The 21,046-nt window shown below is 50.8% G+C and overlaps 1 protein-coding gene across 1 annotated transcript in view; it reads right to left on the bottom strand.

Moving 5' to 3' along the window:
* Positions 1-12,650, bottom strand: part of PPIL2 (peptidylprolyl isomerase like 2) — an 85,574-nt gene extending 72,924 nt beyond the window's left edge. The window contains exons 1-3 of the mRNA XM_069756580.1: positions 12,522-12,650; positions 9,839-9,888; positions 6,762-6,807 (exon numbers count right to left, since the gene is read on the bottom strand). Coding sequence (XP_069612681.1) covers positions 6,762-6,807; positions 9,839-9,888; positions 12,522-12,553 — 128 coding nt within the window. The 5' untranslated portion in view covers positions 12,554-12,650. The remainder of the gene's footprint in view (positions 1-6,761; positions 6,808-9,838; positions 9,889-12,521) is intronic.
* Between the last annotated feature and the right edge of the window lie 8,396 nt (positions 12,651-21,046).

The following is a 21,046-nucleotide window of genomic DNA, read 5'->3' as shown; positions in this document are numbered from 1 at the left end:
TGACCGCTGCAGTGGTACTGGCGTTCTGCACTGTATTCAGGTAAGTCAGACGCACTCTCCTTCACGCTCCTCGATTGCAGTAGTACTCTATCCGCTATCCAGGTTTTGATGCGTCATCTTCCAGACTCATTTAGTCAATTCCTACCGTCTTTCCAGTGGTTTAGACGTGCCCGAGGTCGATTGCTGCATTGGTCCTGCTCTTCTGCCCCAGAGTCAGGTGAGTCAGAAACGTCCTCTATCACGTACCTCAGGGTCTTTTGTAGCATCTGCCTAGGCTCCCCTCTAGTCACCACTCAGAGACTGGTGCCCAGTATTCATCACTTCTGGTTGGCTGCTGCAGCGGTTACAGTCTGCTTTCAGGTGAGTCAGAGGTGCACCTTCTGCCGCGTGTTTCATGGCCAATAACATCTGTAGTCTATTAACAGCTAAACAGAAATTCTACCACGTACCACAGGGTGGATTTCAGCGGCAGCATAAGTGGCCAGTCCACTTTCAGGTAGGTCGGACACGCTGGTGTCAGGTACCGGATGGTCGCGGTTTTTTCTTCAGCCACGCACTACCACTAACTATCCAGTAGGTCAGTTACAGTGCTGTCCTCAGGCTATCTGCACTATCCAGTGCGTTACTCCTATCATAAATGATTTACAGTTTATACGTTCTGGCTGTCTCTTACGGAGTCAGAGCCCATATGATATCTTGACTCTCATGATAGTGCAGTGAACAATCCTAGGGGTGTTTAAGCTACCTCAATACCAGAGCTCCCTATTCATTTGTCAGTACTTGCCTCTTCTATCTTACAGACACTGGATAAAGCCTCGTGCAGCTCCGGGATTTTATTGCCGACTGTGCAGGAATGAATTCTCCCTCCTTGGACAGGAATTGGATATTACTCTGCACAAGCATCGTCCAGTGTACAGGTCCTTCTCAAAAAAATTAGCATATAGTGTTAAATTTCATTATTTACCATAATGTAATGATTACAATTAAACTTTCATATATTATAGATTCATTATCCACCAACTGAAATTTGTCAGGTCTTTTATTGTTTTAATACTGATGATTTTGGCATACAACTCCTGATAACCCAAAAAACCTGTCTCAATAAATTAGCATATCAAGAAAAGGTTCTCTAAACGACCTATTACCCTAATCTTCTGAATCAACTAATTAACTCTAAACACATGCAAAAGATACCTGAGGCATTTATAAACTCCCTGCCTGGTTCATTACTCAAAACCCCCATCATGGGTAAGACTAGCGACCTGACAGATGTCAAGAAGGCCATCATTGACACCCTCAAGCAAGAGGGTAAGACCCAGAAAGAAATTTCTCAACAAATAGGCTGTTCCCAGAGTGCTGTATCAAGGCACCTCAATGGTAAGTCTGTTGGAAGGAAACAATGTGGCAGAAAACGCTGTACAACGAGAAGAGGAGACCGGACCCTGAGGAAGATTGTGGAGAAGGACCGATTCCAGACCTTGGGGAACCTGAGGAAGCAGTGGACTGAGTCTGGTGTGGAAACATCCAGAGCCACCGTGCACAGGCGTGTGCATGAAATGGGCTACAGGTGCCGCATTCCCCAGGTAAAGCCAATTTTGAGCTACAGAGAAGCAGCACTGGACTGTTGCTAAGTGGTCCCAAGTACTTTTTTCTGATGAAAGCAAATTTTGCATGTCATTCGGAAATCAAGGTGCCAGAGTCTGGAGGAAGACTGGGGAGAAGGAAATGCCAAAATGCCTGAAGTCCAGTGTCAAGTACCCACAGTCAGTGATGGTGTGGGGTGCCATGTCAGCTGCTGGTGTTGGTCCACTGTGTTTCATCAAGGGCAGGGTCAATGCAGCTAGCTATCAGGAGATTTTGGAGCACTTCATGCTTCCATCGGCTGAAATGCTTTATGGAGATGAAGATTTCATTTTTGAGCACGACCTGGCACCTGCTCACAGTGCCAAAACCACTGGTAAATGGTTTACTGACCATGGTATTACTGTGCTCAATTGGCCTGCCAACTCTCCTGACCTGAACCCCATAGAGAATCTGTGGGATATTGTGAAGAGAAAGTTGAGAGACGCAAGACCCAACACTCTGGATGAGCTTAAGGCCGCTATTGAAGCATCCTGGGCCTCCATAACATCTCAGCAGTGTCATAGGCTGATTGCCTCCATGCCACGCCGCATTGAAGCAGTCATTTCTGCCAAAGGATTCCCGACCAAGTATTGAGTGCATAACTGAACATTATTATTTGTTGGTTTTTTTGTTTGTTATTAGAAAACACTTTTATTTGATTGGATGGGTGAAATATGCTAATTTATTGAGACAGGTTTTTTGGGTTATCAGGAGTTGTATGCCAAAATCATCAGTATTAAAACAATAAAAGACCTGACAAATTTCAGTTGGTGGATAATGAATCTATAATATATGAAAGTTTAATTGTAATCATTACATTATGGTAAATAATGAAATTTAACACTATATGCTAATTTTTTGAGCAGGACCTGTAGAAGGCTGCTCCAGGCCTGGATCCAATGAAGAGTTTTGTGATAACACGTTCCTTCAGCAGGATTTGTATCTTTTTCACCGTTATCCTCGTTTGTGTGGTGTCTTATACTTAGGTAAGTAGATCCACACACTACAGTCCTCTCCCCGTTCCAGAGGGTCCGGGATGGATAGGTTCTCCCATGTCGTCATAGGGAAGGATCTTCCTTTTGTCAGTCAAGTTTTCTTCGGGGGCCTATGTACTCTTTCCTAGGGCCAACTGTCTAGGTTTTCCATGGACTCTCCTCCTTCGACTGCTCATATTCTATTGTGCCTCCCAATGCCCATCTAGTCAACATTTTCCATAGTCCCTTATAACCATCTTCATCCCTGTACGCTTAAGATTAGCTTCCTGATTGATCTGAGTCTGCGGAGTCGTCCGGTAGTTTACGTTCTATATGATTAGACGGGCAAGAGGTTGTCTCTTCAAACGGTTCTCCTTTTCTGAGCCGTTTTGTTCATGTAACAGGGCCTACATCGCTGGGTTGAGATCCAGGGTTCCACCCGAGGTCCCCTTCAGTACGTCTTCAGCATTTTCCTCTCTAGCAGGTTCACAGTACCCTACTCAAGTCTTTCCTTGTCAATTCAATTTAATGGTATTTCCTTGTCATTTTCTCAGAATCCTTAGTCCAGCCGTTTCCAAAGAGGGAAGCGTCTCGGTTTCCTATTTTCCCCCTTTCCTGAGCTCACTGTGAACTGGACCACTTCTCCGTCTATGGACCCTCCGGTTTCCAGATTTTCCACCAATACAGTCCTCCTCTCGCAGAGAGAGCATCTCTTAAGGATACCAACGGCGGAATAATAGTTCTTGGCAAGGTCAACCAAGAAGTGTCCACCGTTACATTGTGCCCTGCCTTTGTCTCCACCTGGGCAGCAAAGTTTATAGACGCATGGGCTAAGCAGCTACATCTGGGCTTTCTTTCTGGAGTCCGATCGGAGGAAATGGCTGTCCTCACGGACCAATTTACTCCTGCAGGGAAGTACATGGTATCCGCCTCCTCGGATGCCGCTGCAGGTGCTACTTGGACATCCAGCAATATATCGTGGCAATCCGAAGGACCATTTCATTTAAGGCGTGGCAAGCGAACTTATCCTCATAGAAGTTCCTCATCAACTTGTCTTTCCAGGGTTCCCGTCGGTTTGGCTCCAAGTTGAACCAAATTATTAAGGAGGTCACAGGAGGGACAAGCTCTGTTCTTCCTCAGACTAAGCCTCGTCGTTCTCCTGGTGTTTTTTTTTTCTTCCTCAGAGCGTGACTCAACGGGATCTAACGGAGGAGTCCATCCTTGTCTTTCAGGATGAAATCTCTTCGTTCAGTAATTGCTTCCTGGTAACCACATGTGTTTTCCTTTGTCCTATGGAAGCCTTTATCCAGGTCCTCTTTTCTTCAAGACATCGGAGATTCCTGCTTTTTTGCGAGGGGCGGGTCCATTTTCATTTTATAGCTTTCCCTTCGTGCTCTCAACCACTCCCAGAGTCTCGCAGAGTCTGTGGCAGCAGGTTTGCACATTCTGTGGATCACAGGTTCAGTGCTCTTCCCTTACCTTGCCAAGGTTCTCCATGGCTCTGTCCATCATTTGTGATCCCCTTCCTTTCGTCTGGCTCGGACTCATCCTTCGTAGTGTTCTCATCAGGCTACCTGGCCAGGGTGACGTGCGCCTATCCAGCTAGGTTGCCCCTCCCCCTTTTGAGTATACGGGCTCAGAGTAGAGAGGCCCTCCGGCCTCCAGGTCAACAAATTCTCGCTAAATCCGGTCAGCAATTTTTAGGTTTACCAGGTGTGAGGCAGTGACCGATGTCATATGCGAGGGTCGCTATGTATCCCCCAGGATGTGCTTAGAAGCATATTAGATCCGCTGGAGTGCCCTGTGCTCACAGCAGGTTTGCCTGTGAGACACAGGGAAGAATAAAAGTGAGTGTGAACTGGGTCAAGTTATTTGTCCCAGAAATTATTCAGGAAAACCCGGTATGGGCTTTTATTTTGAAACGGACTGCAGGAAGGTAGTGGGGCCGGTCCTTTTCCTCCAGCCCAGATCTTATAGTGGCTCATGGCCATAGAATCTGGAGGAAAGAAAAAAAAACCCTGCAAGAGAGTTTGTGTGTGTCAGTCTGGTCTGGGAGTCAGGCCTAGCAGGAGGCTTATGAGGAGCTCCTTCCGTGTGGAGCAACACGGGCCAGGCAGAGCCTAAAAGCCTGACACCCCAGCGTACACAGTGGTGTAATAAGTCCACGGCAACGGATTGTGGACTGTCTTTACTTTTCCCGGCTGCATACTGAAGGACTTGTTGCTTATGTTTTTGGTTTGTGAGTATGTTACAAAATAAACAAGACTTTATTTGAACTTTATATGGGTCACTGCCTATTCACTGCACAGCAAGGACATCGCTGCATCACACAGGTCAGAGCTGAGCTCCTTCTTCCGGGTTTAAGGCGCACTCTACCCGGGCAGTGGGCGCCTCCTGGTATTTCGCATTGGACCTTCGCCCTGCACTTCTACAGAGCAATGATCGGTCCGCCACATGTTCGCAAAAACTAAAGAAAACATTTTTTTTTTCAGAGTCCATGCCCGGCTTCGGCGTATGCCGACTTAGGTAGAAAGAACTTGCAGGCGACGGTGGTGAGTTTCTCTGATCTGACTGGAGTTGACTGCTGTTCCCGCCCCAGGGACTGCTTCGGGACATCCCATGGTTTCCTGTGTCCCCCAATGAAGCAATAGAGAAAACAGGATTTTTGGTTGAATACCGTAAAATCTGTTTCTCGGAGCCTTCATTGGGGGACACAGCACCCTCCCAAGTTGAACAGCTCTGTTTATTGTATTATATTGTTAAAGTTTGAGTTTTCTTTCTCTTTTACATGTTGCTTCTCCTACTGCTTTCTCACTAACTGAATATCCTACTTCCTGTCGGTGGGGTGTACATTGCGCAGGAGGAGCTAAATTTTTTATTTGCATAGTGTCAGCATCCTCGTGGCAGCAGCATACACCTATGGTTTCCTGCGCCCAATGAAGGCTCCGAGAAACAGATTTTATGGTAAGCAAGCAAAAATCCTGTTTTATTGAGGAATATGCCTTGGATATTTAACTGGAATATTTGGCAATTCAATGGAGGTTGTCCCAACAGTGCCCCAGCCTGAAGGAGTGGTGCACGGGATCCCGGATATAAAATAGTTGACCAAAATAAGCCCCGAAGAGGTGGTGTGAAAGTAGACTAGACTACCTACAGATGCAACTAACTTATCATTCAGCACAAGTCTTTTTAATAAATGTGTTGCATTTTAATACTTTCTAGGTGTAAAATAAAACAATTTTAGTAAACCAGCGCCATAGTTGGCATCGGAGCTGTGGAAGCAATTGGGTGGAGGAATGTTTAAGACTTGGCGCAATATAACTAAACTAGATGGTGGCCCGATTCTAACGCATCGGGTATTCTAGAATATGCATGTTCACGTAGTATATTGCCCAGCCACGTAGTATATCGCACAGCGACATAGTATAGAGCACAGAGCCACATAGTATATTGGCCAGTTACGTAGTATATTGCCCAGTGACGTAGTATATTGCCCAGTGACGTAGTATACAGCACAGAGCCACATAGTATATTGGCCAGTCACGTAGTATATTGCCCAGCCAGGTTTGTCACAGGTGAAAAAATAAAAAATAAACATATACTCACCTTTCCAAAGGCCCCTTGTAGTCCACGGCAGCTTGTGGTCCCAGGGTTGGTATCAGAGCGCAGGACCTGTGATGACGTCGCGGTCACATGACCGTGACGTCATGGCAGGTCTTTCTAGCGCAGGCGCGCAGGGCCTGTGATGACGTCGCGGTCACATGACCGTGATGTCATGGCAGGTCCTTGTCGCGCAGGGCCTGTGATGACGTCGCGGTCACATGACCGTGACGTCATGGCAGGTCCTTCTGCCATACCATCTTTGCCACCGGAAACTGCCGCTGAAGATGACGGCCGACGGGAGCGGCTCAGCGAACTACAGAGGGTGAGTATAGCAGGTTTATTTTTTATTATTTTTAACATTACATTTTTTACTGCATAGGCAGCATCAATAGTAAAAAGTTGGGGACACACAGGGTTAATAGCGGCAGCCATGACAGGCAGCTGGCGAGACCAATCAGCGAATGAATAACCGTGACAGAAGGACAGACGGAAGTGACCCTTAGACAATTATATAGTAGATGATTCCAAACGCTGTTTAATCAGAAGTCAGAAATAACAAACCTGCAGTGATCAAATGGTAAGCGTCTGAAGTTCGACTTGGGAATATCTGTTCAACGAAAAAGAAAATCTGTAACATGTATCTGTATCTCATTGCTATTACCATCTTAAGCAGTCAAATGTACAAATTAGACTTTTGTAACCATGGCCAAGTGTGGAGACTATAGGACCAATTCACCTTAAGAAATTTTTTTGGTGAAATTCTTTGACTTTTTTTTTGTGTGCCAATATCTCTAAATATTCTAAAGGCAACATCTATCTAAAGGCAACAGGTTTCTGCTAATAACCAAGAAAAATTATCTTTCACAATTGGTGCAGAATCCAACCAGAGGAGCAGCACTTTTAGACCTAATACTATCTAATAGACCTGACAGAATAACAAATCTGCAGGTGGTTGGGCATTTAGGAAATAGCGACCACAATATTGTGCAGTTTCACCTGTCTTTCACTAGGGGGACTTGTCAGGGAGTCACAAAAACATTGAACTTTAGGAAGGCAAAGTTTGAACAGCTTAGAGATGCCCTTAATCTGGTAGACTGGGACAATATCCTCAGAAATGAGAATACAGATAATAAATGGGAAATGTTTAAGAACATCCTAAATAGGCAGTGTAAGCGGTTTATACCTTGTGGGAATAAAAGGACTAGAAATAGGAAAAACCCAATGTGGCTAAACAAAGAAGTAAGACAGGCAATTAACAGTAAAAAGAAAGCATTTGCACTACTAAAGCAGGATGGCACCATTGAAGCTCTAAAAAACTATAGGGAGAAAAATACTTTATCTAAAAAACTAATTAAAGCTGCCAAAAAGGAAACAGAGAAGCACATTGCTAAGGAGAGTAAAACTAATCCCAAACTGTTCTTCAACTATATCAATAGTAAAAGAATAAAAACTGAAAATGTAGGCCCCTTAAAAAATAGTGAGGAAAGAATGGTTGTAGATGACGAGGAAAAAGCTAACATATTAAACACCTTCTTCTCCACGGTATTCACGGTGGAAAATGAAATGCTAGGTGAAATCCCAAGAAACAATGAAAACCCTATATTAAGGGTCACCAATCTAACCCAAGAAGAGGTGCGAAACCGGCTAAATAAGATTAAAATAGATAAATCTCCGGGTCCGGATGGCATACACCCACGAGTACTAAGAGAACTAAGTAATGTAATAGATAAACCATTATTTCTTATTTTTAGTGACTCTATAGCGACAGGGTCTGTTCCGCAGGACTGGCGCATAGCAAATGTGGTGCCAATATTCAAAAAGGGCTCTAAAAGTGAACCTGGAAATTATAGGCCAGTAAGTCTAACCTCTATTGTTGGTAAAATATTTGAAGGGTTTCTGAGGGATGTTATTCTGGATTATCTCAATGAGAATAACTGTTTAACTCCATATCAGCATGGGTTTATGAGAAATCGCTCCTGTCAAACCAATCTAATCAGTTTTTATGAAGAGGTAAGCTATAGACTGGACCACGGTGAGTCATTGGACGTGGTATATCTCGATTTTTCCAAAGCGTTTGATACCGTGCCGCACAAGAGGTTGGTACACAAAATGAGAATGCTTGGTCTGGGGGATAATGTGTGTAAATGGGTTAGTAACTGGCTTAGTGATAGAAAGCAGAGGGTGGTTATAAATGGTATAGTCTCTAACTGGGTCGCTGTGACCAGTGGGGTACCGCAGGGGTCAGTATTGGGACCTGTTCTCTTCAACATATTCATTAATGATCTGGTAGAAGGTTTACACAGTAAAATATCGATATTTGCAGATGATACAAAACTATGTAAAGCAGTTAATACAAGAGAAGATAGTATTCTGCTACAGATGGATCTGGATAAGTTGGAAACTTGGGCTGAAAGGTGGCAGATGAGGTTTAACAATGATAAATGTAAGGTTATACACATGGGAAGAGGGAATCAATATCACCATTACACACTGAACGGGAAACCACTGGGTAAATCTGACAGGGAGAAGGACTTGGGGATCCTAGTTAATGATAAACTTACCTGGAGCAGCCAGTGCCAGGCAGCAGCTGCCAAGGCAAACAGGATCATGGGGTGCATTAAAAGAGGTCTGGATACACATGATGAGAGCATTATACTGCCTCTGTACAAATCCCTAGTTAGACCGCACATGGAGTACTGTGTCCAGTTTTGGGCACCGGTGCTCAGGAAGGATATAATGGAACTAGAGAGAGTACAAAGGAGGGCAAGAAAATTAATAAAGGGGATGGGAGAACTACAATACCCAGATAGATTAGCGAAATTAGGATTATTTAGTCTAGAAAAAAGACGACTGAGGGGCGATCTAATAACCATGTATAAGTATATAAGGGGACAATACAAATATCTCGCTGAGGATCTGTTTATACCAAGGAAGGTGACGGGCACAAGGGGGCATTCTTTGCGTCTGGAGGAGAGAAGGTTTTTCCACCAACATAGAAGAGGATTCTTTACTGTTAGGGCAGTGAGAATCTGGAATTGCTTGCCTGAGGAGGTGGTGAACTCAGTCGAGGGGTTCAAGAGAGGCCTGGATGTCTTCCTGGAGCAGAACAATATTGTATCATACAATTATTAGGTTCTGTAGAAGGACGTAGATCTGGGTATTTATTATGATGGAATATAGGCTGAACTGGATGGACAAATGTCTTTTTTCGGCCTTACTAACTATGTTACTAAATGTTGCACGCGCTTTGTGAATTTTGCACAAAATCAAATAATTTTTGTCTTTCGCTTTTCTTTGTGCCTCCTAAGAGCAAAATGTCCTAAAATTTACAAGTGTGCATTCTAGGGGTGACAGGAGTACATTTACAAAATACAATGTTGGCAATTGATTTACCACAATGATAAACATATTAAAAAAAAAAAAAAACAACAACGGGCAAACACATAAAATAGACTAAAAAAAAAAAAACCGCCAACAAAAATTAAAAGAAGAATTTGGTGCAAATCAAAAACAGACAAAAAAAAAAAACACCAAAAAGTAGATAACAGGTGCAAATGCAAAAATGAATATAGCCCTATAAATATTAATTTTACACCTGTAGAGAGAAAGTTGCTTTCACTGTCCCAGAAAGATCATACCTGCTTTTTTTCCTCCATAAAAGTTTGTGTACTCTGCACATGTGATGTACCTATTAAAGAAAAAATAATCCATAACTGAGAGCAAACAACCTATCAGGATCTGTCCTAAATCATAGCAATGCCGTAAAAAAAAAAAAAAAAAAAAAAATCAGGAGGCTAAACAATTCTCTATCAATCAATAAGCGACACTTGGCTATACAGGATCTCTTCAATTACGACCATACTACTCAACGCTCCTACAGTAAAATACAATATGGACTCCCCAGAAGATGAAATGAGCACAAAGTGAAAAATGGCTAAGAAAAATATTCAAATAAATTATCAAAAGGCAGTACCCCAGTGAGACGTACCACATACAGGTTGGCTAGTATAAAACTTTATAAAAAACAAAAAATATCCCAAAGCACTAACAGGCAGCTAATTGCAACTTACCTGACTGTTGTGCACGACGCCGCTCTTCCTTGACACGGAGCGCTCACAGACTGCTCCTGCCAGGGATTCAGAAACCTCTGCTGATGTCATGCCTACGGAGTGGAGGATTCCTTTCTGCTTCGCTCTGTCGACGGGACAGGACTTCAGACGTTGTTCTGATTGACAGCCGGATGCCCACTGCCTAATTGGTGGAGCCGGCTGTCAACCAGAATGACGTCAGAATTCCCACTCCATCATGTCAACAGAGACAGCGGAATCCCCGGCAGGAATTGTCTGCCACCGCTCTGTGCCGGGGGAAAACGGCATCGGGCACAACAGGCAAGTTGCAAATAAGTGTTAGTGCTTAAGTGCATTTTTTTGGTTAGCATAAGCTCCTGGATATACCCTTTACACATTTGGAAAAATCAGTAGCACACAGTATCAAGCATAGAACAAATAAAAAAAATAATCCAACCAATTATTTCCCTTTTTTGTCCCAAAAGTTAAAGATTTTAAATGCAACCTTTCAGGTCTGATAACGCTACTAACCCGCTGGTTAGAGTTATGAAGGTGCCTGGCCGCAGTACTGAAAATGTGGCACTTGGTAGAAAATGATATCGTGATGAGAGAGCATGCTCAGATAAGGTGTTATCTGAGCATGCTCGTGTGCTAACAAGTTTTTCAAGCTTGCAGAAGACAATGTGCAGTGCAGCCGCGGGGACTTGAACATATTTGTTTTGAGCACGCCAAAGACACTCGGTTAGCACCCGAGCATGCTCAGATAACACTTTGTCTGAGCACGTTTACTCATTCCTAAAAATTAACTATATTTCTCCCACAAGCCGCCGGCTTTCAGTCATGCATCTATGACTCACAGAGCGGAGAGCGGTGGCTATAAGCACACCTAGACACGGACTCACAGCCAGGTCTGTACTGATGCACTGCTCAACCAGCTGTCAGTCTGTGCCAAGCGTGCTTAGAGCTGCCACTCAGTGCTGTGAGCAGTTACTATAATTGCTCCAGGCTTGCCTGTACGACTGAAAGCCGGCGGCTCCCAGGAAAAATAAAGTTAATTTTGTCCGGGGTGCCAGGAACCTTCGTAATGCTATTAACCTGCAGATTAACCCCATATCTGCTAGTTAATTGCTTTATCAGACCTGATTGCTTTATCAGACCTTTAAGAACACTGGCAGCTGTCTAAAGCTGGTTGTAGACTAGCACTGTACCGGAGATTTTTCTAACATATTGGACCCGATGGTTCAAAGCTTCCGCACCACAATTCTGGTGTAAAAGGTAGCAAAACGTAGCCACAATTCGGAGCCGAGGTTAAATTATTTGATATCTGGCGTCTTCTTATCAGTTAGCCTCCGACTCCGGCATGCCCCTTCTTCAAAACCACTGTGAATGACGCTGGTCTTAATGAATCAGGCCCATTGTATGATGCTCACAATTAAAGAGGACCTGTCAGGAGGTTAAAAGTCACCAATTTTTGTTCTTATTTTATTCCTGCTGCTCTTCATTATATTTTTCGTAAATCCATTGTATGGTCCCAGAGCTATGGAACTTTTTATTTAGTGCAAATTTTTATGTCATGTGATCCCTGCAGCCAATCAGTGCTGGCTTCACTCTTCTCGCCTTCAGACAACTCACATACATCCGGAGGAGGACAGAGCTGCTGCTCTCGTTTCCTCCAGATGTTTTGATCTATAAGTGTGGAGAGTGAAGCCAGGGCTGACTGGCCGCAGGGGTCATCAACAAGACATTTGTGAGAACATTTTGTGGAAGGGTCTTTTGTGTTCCAGCAGAACTGTGCCCCAGCGGAGAAAGCATCATCCATAAAGGTATGGTGAGGACCAACAGGAGCGGCCGCACAGAGCTCGGACCTCAGCCCCATCAAACCTGTTTGGGAGGAACCACAGGAGAGATTGGGAGCTACGGCCTCTCCTCCAACATCAGTGTCCGACCTATGTTCTTCTGGAGGAACAGCCAAAAATTCCCCCACACTCCAATATCATGTCGCCAGTCTTCCCAGCAGCGATAGCTGCCATATCCACAGAGGAGGGAACAAGTCATCAGTGTGTATGGCCGCCATAATAGCTTCTGTAGGCACAATGTGCACAGGCCCTGACACATATAGGTCCTGTTCACACTGGTGTGGGATGCTGGGTCAGATCCAAACACACTGCCAATAGCAGGGCACTCTGCTGCCAGACAGGGACCACACGGGAGGGGACCAGTACACTCATGCTCCAGCAGTGGGCGCCGCACTCACATCTTATCCTTCTGGTGCTGTCTCTTCCCCATCTTCACACCGTGCTCAGCTTCAGACACCAACCAAACTAACAGCTCAGAAGCTAACTGCTTCACCACTTCCGGCCGTGTCCTAACGCTACTACAAGCCGGAAGTGACGGACCGGAAGTGCAGCGGTAGCCATCTTGGGACTCTTACAACCGGCCGGCATAGAGGAGTAGTAATGTGGAAGTGCAGAGCGCTGTCTAGTGCTGATCGTCGCCGGGTGCGGGTCACTGCCGGCGCAGTGTGGCAGAGCGGATATTCCGAACCGTCACTTCTCCGCCCTCTCTTTGTAATTGGCCCGTAAACAGATGGCTGATACTTGAGGTAGAAATAATCTTCCCAGAAAAAGGGCGACGGGTTAAAAAAAGGTGCATTGCAGTGAGCAGCAGTAATTTATGGGGTGCTGCTGCTCCCAAATAAGTCACCAGAAGATCCAGTTCAGTGCAGATCTCCAGATTGGAGAACGAAAAATAGCAACTCTTCCTATTGTGGGCAGGTGTCATGTCGCTAGGCTTCAGTGCCGGTACAGATGGGCCGGTATAGATGGGACTGCCGTGATCACAGGACCAGGATCTCCAGCGCCGGTACAGATGGGGCTGCCATGATCACAGGACTAGGATCTCCAGCGCCGGTACAGATGGGGCTGCCGTGATCACAGGACCAGGATCTCCAGCGCCGGTACAGATGGGCTGCCGTGATCACAGGACCAGGATCTCCAGCGCCGGTACAGATGGGGCTGCCGTGATCACAGGACCAGGATCTCCAGCGCCGGTACAGATGGGCTGCCGTGATCACAGGACCAGGATCTCCAGCGCCGGTACAGATGGGCTGCCGTGATCACATGACCAGGATCTGCAGTGCCGGTAGAGATGGGGCTGCCGTGATCACAGGACCAGGATCTCCAGGACCAGGATCTCCAGCGCCGGTACAGATGGGGCTGCCGTGATCACAGGACCAGGATCTGCAGTGCCGGTACAGATGGGGCTGCCGTGATCACAGGACCAGGATCTGCAGTGTCGGTACAGATGGGGCTGCCGTGATCACAGGACCAGGATCTACAGCGCCGGTACAGATGGGGCTGCTGTGATCACAGGACCAGGATCTCCAGCGCCGGTACAGTTGGAGCTGCCGTGATCACAGGACCAGGATCTCCAGCGCCGGTACAGATGGGGCTGCCGTGATCACAGGACCAGGATCTCCAGGACCAGGATCTCCAGCGCCGGTACAGATGGGGCTGCCGTGATCACAGGACCAGGATCTGCAGTGCCGGTACAGATGGGGCTGCTGTGATCACAGGATCAGGATCTGCAGCGCCGGTACAGATGGGACTGCCGTGATCACAGGATCAGGATCTGCAGCGCCGGTACAGATGGGGCTGCTGTGATCACAGGACCAGGATCTCCAGCGCCGGTACAGTTGGAGCTGCCGTGATCACAGGACCAGGATCTCCAGCGCCGGTACAGATGGGGCTGCCGTGATCACAGGACCAGGATCTCCAGGACCAGGATCTCCAGCGCCGGTACAGATGGGGCTGCCGTGATCACAGGACCAGGATCTACAGCGCCGGTACAGATGGGGCTGCTGTGATCACAGGACCAGGATCTGCAGTGTCGGTACAGATGGGGCTGCCGTGATCACAGGACCAGGATCTCCAGCGCCGGTATAGATGGGGCTGCCGTGATCACAGGACCAGGATCTCCAGCGCCGGTACAGATGGGGCTGCCGTGATCACAGGACCAGGATCTGCAGTGTCGGTACAGATGGGGCTGCCGTGATCACAGGACCAGGATCTACAGCGCCGGTACAGATGGGGCTGCCATGATCACAGGACCAGGATCTCCAGCGCTGGTACAGATGGGGCTGCCGTGATCACAGGACCAGGATCTCCAGGACCAGGATCTCCAGCGCCGGTACAGATGGGGCTGCCGTGATCACAGGACCAGGATCTACAGCGCCGGTACAGATGGGGCTGCTGTGATCACAGGACCAGGATCTGCAGTGTCGGTACAGATGGGGCTGCCGTGATCACAGGACCAGGATCTCCAGCGCCGGTATAGATGGGGCTGCCGTGATCACAGGACCAGGATCTCCAGCGCCGGTACAGATGGGGCTGCCGTGATCACAGGACCAGGATCTGCAGTGTCGGTACAGATGGGGCTGCCGTGATCACAGGACCAGGATCTACAGCGCCGGTACAGATGGGGCTGCCATGATCACAGGACCAGGATCTCCAGCGCTGGTACAGATGGGGCTGCCGTGATCACAGGACCAGGATCTACAGCGCCGGTACAGATGGGGCTGCCGTGATCACAGGATCAGGATCTGCAGCGCCGGTACAGATGGGGCTGCCGTGATCACAGGACCAGGATCTGCAGCGCCGGTACAGATGGGGCTGCCGTGATCACAGGATCAGGATCTGCAGCGCCGGTACAGATGGGGCTGCCGTGATCACAGGATCAGGATCTGCAGCGCCGGTACAGATGGGGCTGCCGTGATCACAGGACCAGGATCTACAGCGCCGGTACAGATGGGGCTGCCGTGATCACAGGATCAGGATCTGCAGCGCCGGTACAGATGGGGCTGCCGTGATCACAAGACCAGGATCTCCAGCGCCGGTACAGATGGGGCTGCCGTGATCACAGGACCAGGATCTACAGCGCCGGTACAGATGGGGCTGCCGTGATCACAGGATCAGGATCTGCAGTGCCGGTACAGATGGGGCTGCCATGATCACAGGACCAGGATCTCCAGCGCCGGTACAGATGGGGCTGCCGTGATCACAGGACCAGGATCTCCAGCGCTGGTACAGATGGGGCTGCCATGATCACAGGACCAGGATCTCCAGGACCAGGATCTCCAGCGCCGGTACAGATGGGGCTGCCGTGATCACAGGACCAGGATCTACAGCGCCGGTACAGATGGGGCTGCCGTGATCACAGGATCAGGATCTGCAGTGCCGGTACAGATGGGGCTGCCGTGATCACAGGACCAGGATCTCCAGCGCCGGTACAGATGGGATTGCCGTGATCACAGGACCAGGATCTCCAGGACCAGGATCTCCAGCGCCGGTACAGATGGGGCTGCCGTGATCACAGGACCAGGATCTGCAGTGTCGGTACAGATGGGGCTGCCATGATCACAGGACCAGGATCTCCAGGACCAGGATCTCCAGTGCCGGTACAGATGGGGCTGCCGTGATCACAGGACCAGGATCTGCAGTGTCGGTACAGATGGGGCTGCCATGATCACAGGACCAGGATCTCCAGGACCAGGATCTCCAGCGCCGGTACAGATGGGGCTGCCGTGATCACAGGACCAGGATCTGCAGTGTCGGTACAGATGGGATTGCCGTGATCACAGGACCAGGATCTCCAGGACCAGGATCTCCAGTGCCGGTACAGATGGGGCTGCCGTGATCACAGGACCAGGATCTCCAGCGCTGGTACAGATGGGGCTGCCATGATCACAGGACCAGGATCTCCAGGACCAGGATCTCCAGCGCCGGTACAGATGGGGCTGCCGTGATCACAGGACCAGGATCTGCAGCGCCGGTACAGATGGGGCTGCCGTGATCACAGGACCAGGATCTCCAGCGCTGGTACAGATGGGGCTGCCATGATCACAGGACCAGGATCTCCAGGACCAGGATCTCCAGCGCCGGTACAGATGGGGCTGCCGTGATCACAGGACCAGGATCTACAGCGCCGGTACAGATGGGGCTGCCGTGATCACAGGATCAGGATCTGCAGCGCCGGTACAGATGGGGCTGCCGTGATCACAGGACCAGGATCTGCAGCGCCGGTACAGATGGGGCTGCCGTGATCACAGGATCAGGATCTGCAGCGCCGGTACAGATGGGGCTGCCGTGATCACAGGATCAGGATCTGCAGCGCCGGTACAGATGGGGCTGCCGTGATCACAGGATCAGGATCTGCAGCGCCGGTACAGATGGGGCTGTCGTGATCACAGGACCAGGATCTACAGCGCCGGTACAGATGGGGCTGCCGTGATCACAGGATCAGGATCTGCAGCGCCGGTACAGATGGGGCTGCCGTGATCACAAGACCAGGATCTCCAGCGCCGGTACAGATGGGGCTGCCGTGATCACAGGACCAGGATCTACAGCGCCGGTACAGATGGGGCTGCCGTGATCACAGGATCAGGATCTGCAGCGCCGGTACAGATGGGGCTGCCGTGATCACAGGATCAGGATCTGCAGTGCCGGTACAGATGGGGCTGCCGTGATCACAGGACCAGGATCTCCAGCGCCGGTACAGATGGGGCTGCCGTGATCACAGGACCAGGATCTCCAGCGCTGGTACAGATGGGGCTGCCATGATCACAGGACCAGGATCTCCAGGACCAGGATCTCCAGCGCCGGTACAGATGGGGCTGCCGTGATCACAGGACCAGGATCTACAGCGCCGGTACAGATGGGGCTGCCGTGATCACAGGATCAGGATCTGCAGCGCCGGTACAGATGGGGCTGCCGTGATCACAGGATCAGGATCTGCAGTGCCGGTACAGATGGGGCTGCCGTGATCACAGGACCAGGATCTCCAGCGCCGGTACAGATGGGATTGCCGTGATCACAGGACCAGGATCTCCAGCGCTGGTACAGATGGGGCTGCCATGATCACAGGACCAGGATCTCCAGGACCAGGATCTCCAGCGCCGGTACAGATGGGGCTGCCGTGATCACAGGACCAGGATCTCCAGCGCCGGTACAGATGGGGCTGCCGTGATCACAGGACCAGGATCTCCAGCGCCGGTACAGATGGGGCTGCCGTGATCACAGGACCAGGATCTGCAGTGTCGGTACAGATGGGGCTGCCGTGATCACAGGACCAGGATCTACAGCGCCGGTACAGATGGGGCTGCCATGATCACAGGACCAGGATCTCCAGCGCTGGTACAGATGGGGCTGCCGTGATCACAGGATCAGGATCTGCAGCGCCGGTACAGATGGGGCTGCCGTTATCACAGGACCAGGATCTCCAGCGCCGGTACAGATGGGACTGCCGTGATCACAAGACCAGGATCTCCAGCGCCGGTACAGATGGGGCTGCCGTGATCACAGGACCAGGATCTACAGCGCCGGTACAGATGGGGCTGCCGTGATCACAGGATCAGGATCTGCAGCGCCGGTACAGATGGGGCTGCCGTGATCACAGGACCAGGATCTGCAGCGCCGGTACAGATGGGGCTGCCGTGATCACAGGATCAGGATCTGCAGCGCCGGTACAGATGGGGCTGCCGTGATCACAAGACCAGGATCTCCAGCGCCGGTACAGATGGGGCTGCCGTGATCACAGGACCAGGATCTACAGCGCCGGTACAGATGGGGCTGCCGTGATCACAGGATCAGGATCTGCAGCGCCGGTACAGATGGGGCTGCTGTGATCACAGGACCAGGATCTCCAGCGCCGGTACAGATGGGGCTGCCGTGATCACAGGACTAGGATCTGCAGTGTCGGTACAGATGGGGCTGCCGTGATCACAGGACCAGGATCTGAAGCGCCGGTACAGATGGGACTGCCGTGATCACAGGACCAGGATCTCCAGCGCCGGTACAGATGGGGCTGCTGTGATCACAGGACCAGGATCTCCAGCGCCGGTACAGATGGGGCTGCCGTGATCACAGGACTAGGATCTGCAGTGTCGGTACAGATGGGGCTGCCGTGATCACAGGACCACGATCTGCAGTGCCGGTACAGATAGGGCTGCCGTGATCACAGGACCACGATCTGCAGTGCCGGTATAGATAGGGCTGCCGTGATCACAGGACCACGATCTGCAGTGCCGGTATAGATGGGGCTGCCGTGATCACAGGACCAGGATCTGCAGTGCCGGTATAGATGGGGCTGCCGTGATCACAGGACCAGGATCTGCAGTGCCGGTACAGATGGGGCTGCCGTGATCACAGGACCAGGATCTGCAGTGCCGGTACAGATGGGGCTGCCGTGATCACAGGGCCAGGATCTGCAGTGCCGGTATAGATGGGGCTGCTGTGATCACAGGACCAGGATCTGCAGTGCCGGTATAGATGGGGCTGCTGTGATCACAGGACCAGGATCTGCAGTGCCGGTACAGTTGGAGCTGCTGTGATCACAGGACCAGGATCTGCAGTGCCGGTACAGTTGGAGCTGCCGTGATCACAAGACCAGGATCTCCAGCGCCGGTACAGATGGGGCTGCCGTGATCACAGGGCCAGGATCTGCAGTGTCGGTACAGATGGGGCTGCCATGATCACAGGACCAGGATCTCCAGCGCCGGTACAGATGGGGCTGCCGTGATCACAGGACCACGATCTGCAGCGCCGGTACAGATGGGGCTGCCGTGATCACAGGACCAGGATCTGCAGTGCCGGTACAGATGGGGCTGCCGTGATCACAGGACCAGGATCTGCAGCGCCGGTACAGATGGGGCTGCCGTGATCACAGGACCAGGATCTACAGCGCCGGTACAGATGGGGCTGCCGTGATCACAAGACCAGGATCTCCAGCGCCGGTATAGATGGGGCTGCCGTGATCACAGGACCAGGATCTCCAGCGCCGGTACAGATGGGGCTGCCGTGATCACAGGACCAGGATCTGCAGCGCCGGTACAGATGGGGCTGCTGTGATCACAGGACCAGGATCTACAGCGCCGGTACAGATGGGGCTGCCGTGATCACAGGATCAGGATCTGCAGCGCCGGTACAGATGGGGCTGCCGTGATCACAGGACCAGGATCTCCAGCGCCGATACAGATGGGGCTGCCGTGATCACAGGACCAGGATCTCCAGCGCCGGTACAGATGGGGCTGCCGTGATCACAAGACCAGGATCTCCAGCGCCGGTACAGATGGGGCTGCTGTGATCACAGGACCAGGATCTCCAGCGCCGATACAGATGGGGCTGCCGTGATCACAGGACTAGGATCTGCAGCGTCGGTACAGATGGGGCTGCCGTGATCACAGGACCAGGATCTCCAGCGCCGGTACAGATGGGGCTGCCGTGATCACAGGACTAGGATCTGCAGCGTCGGTACAGATGGGGCTGCCGTGATCACAGGACCAGGATCTGCAGTGCCGGTACAGATGGGGCTGCCGTGATCACAGGACAACGATCTGCAGTGCCGGTACAGATGGGGCTGCCGTGATCACAGGACCAGGATCTGCAGTGCCGGTATAGATGGGGCTGTCGTGATCACAGGACCAGGATCTGCAGTGCCGGTATAGATGCCTGTGATCACAGGACCAGGATCTGCAGTGCCGGTACAGATGGGGCTGCTGTGATCACAGGACCAGGATCTGCAGTGCCGGTACAGTTGGAGCTGCTGTGATCACAGGACCAGGATCTGCAGTGCCGGTACAGATGGGGCTGCTGTGATCACAGGACCAGGATCTGCAGTGCCGGTACAGTTGGAGCTGCTGTGATCACAGGACCAGGATCTCCAGCGCCGGTACAGTTGGAGCTGCTGTGATCACAGGACCAGGATCTCCAGCGCCGGTACAGATGGGGCTGCCGTGATCACAAGACCAGGATCTCCAGCGCCGGTACAGATGGGGCTGCCGTGATCACAGGACCACGATCTGCAGTGCCGGTACAGATGGGGCTGCCGTGATCACAGGACCAGGATCTGCAGTGCCGGTATAGATGGGGCTGCCGTGATCACAGGACCAGGATCTGCAGTGCCGGTATAGATGGGGCTGCTGTGATCACAGGACCAGGATCTGCAGTGCCGGTACAGATGGGGCTGCCGTGATCACAGGGCCAGGATCTGCAGTGCCGGTATAGATGGGGCTGCCGTGATCACAGGACCAGGATCTGCAGTGCCGGTACAGATGGGGCTGCTGTGATCACAGGACCAGGATCTGCAGTGCCGGTACAGTTGGAGCTGCTGTGATCACAGGGCCAGGATCTGCAGTGCCGGTATAGATGGGGCTGCTGTGATCACAGGACCAGGATCTGCAGTGCCGGTACAGATGGGGCTGCTGTGATCACAGGACCAGGATCTGCAGTGCCGGTACAGTTGGAGCTGCTGTGATCACAGGACCAGGATCTGCAGTGCCAGTACAGTTGGAGCTGCTGTGATCACAGGACCAGGATCTGCAGTGCCGGTACAGTTGGAGCTGCTGTGATCACAGGACCAGGATCTGCAGCGCCGGTACAGATGGGGCTGCTGTGATCACAGGACCAGGATCTGCAGTGCCGGTATAGATGGGGCTGCTGTGATCACAGGACCAGGATCTGCAGTGCCGGTACAGATGGGGCTGCTGTGATCACAGGACCAGGATCTGCAGTGCCGGTACAGTTGGAGCTGCTGTGATCACAGGACCAGGATCTGCAGTGCCGGTACAGTTGGAGCTGCTGTGATCACAGGACCAGGATCTGCAGTGCCGGTACAGTTGGAGCTGCTGTGATCACAGGACCAGGATCTGCAGTGCCGGTACAGATGGGGCTGCCGTGATCACAGGGCCAGGATCTGCAGTGCCGGTACAGTTGAAGCTGCTGTGAT

The sequence above is a fragment of the Ranitomeya imitator genome, chromosome 1 (genome assembly GCF_032444005.1).
Source record: "Ranitomeya imitator isolate aRanImi1 chromosome 1, aRanImi1.pri, whole genome shotgun sequence".
NCBI classification, from domain to species: Eukaryota; Metazoa; Chordata; class Amphibia; order Anura; family Dendrobatidae; genus Ranitomeya; species Ranitomeya imitator.
Note: the sequence above shows the minus strand (reverse complement) of the source record. Positions and strands in the feature narration are given on the sequence as shown.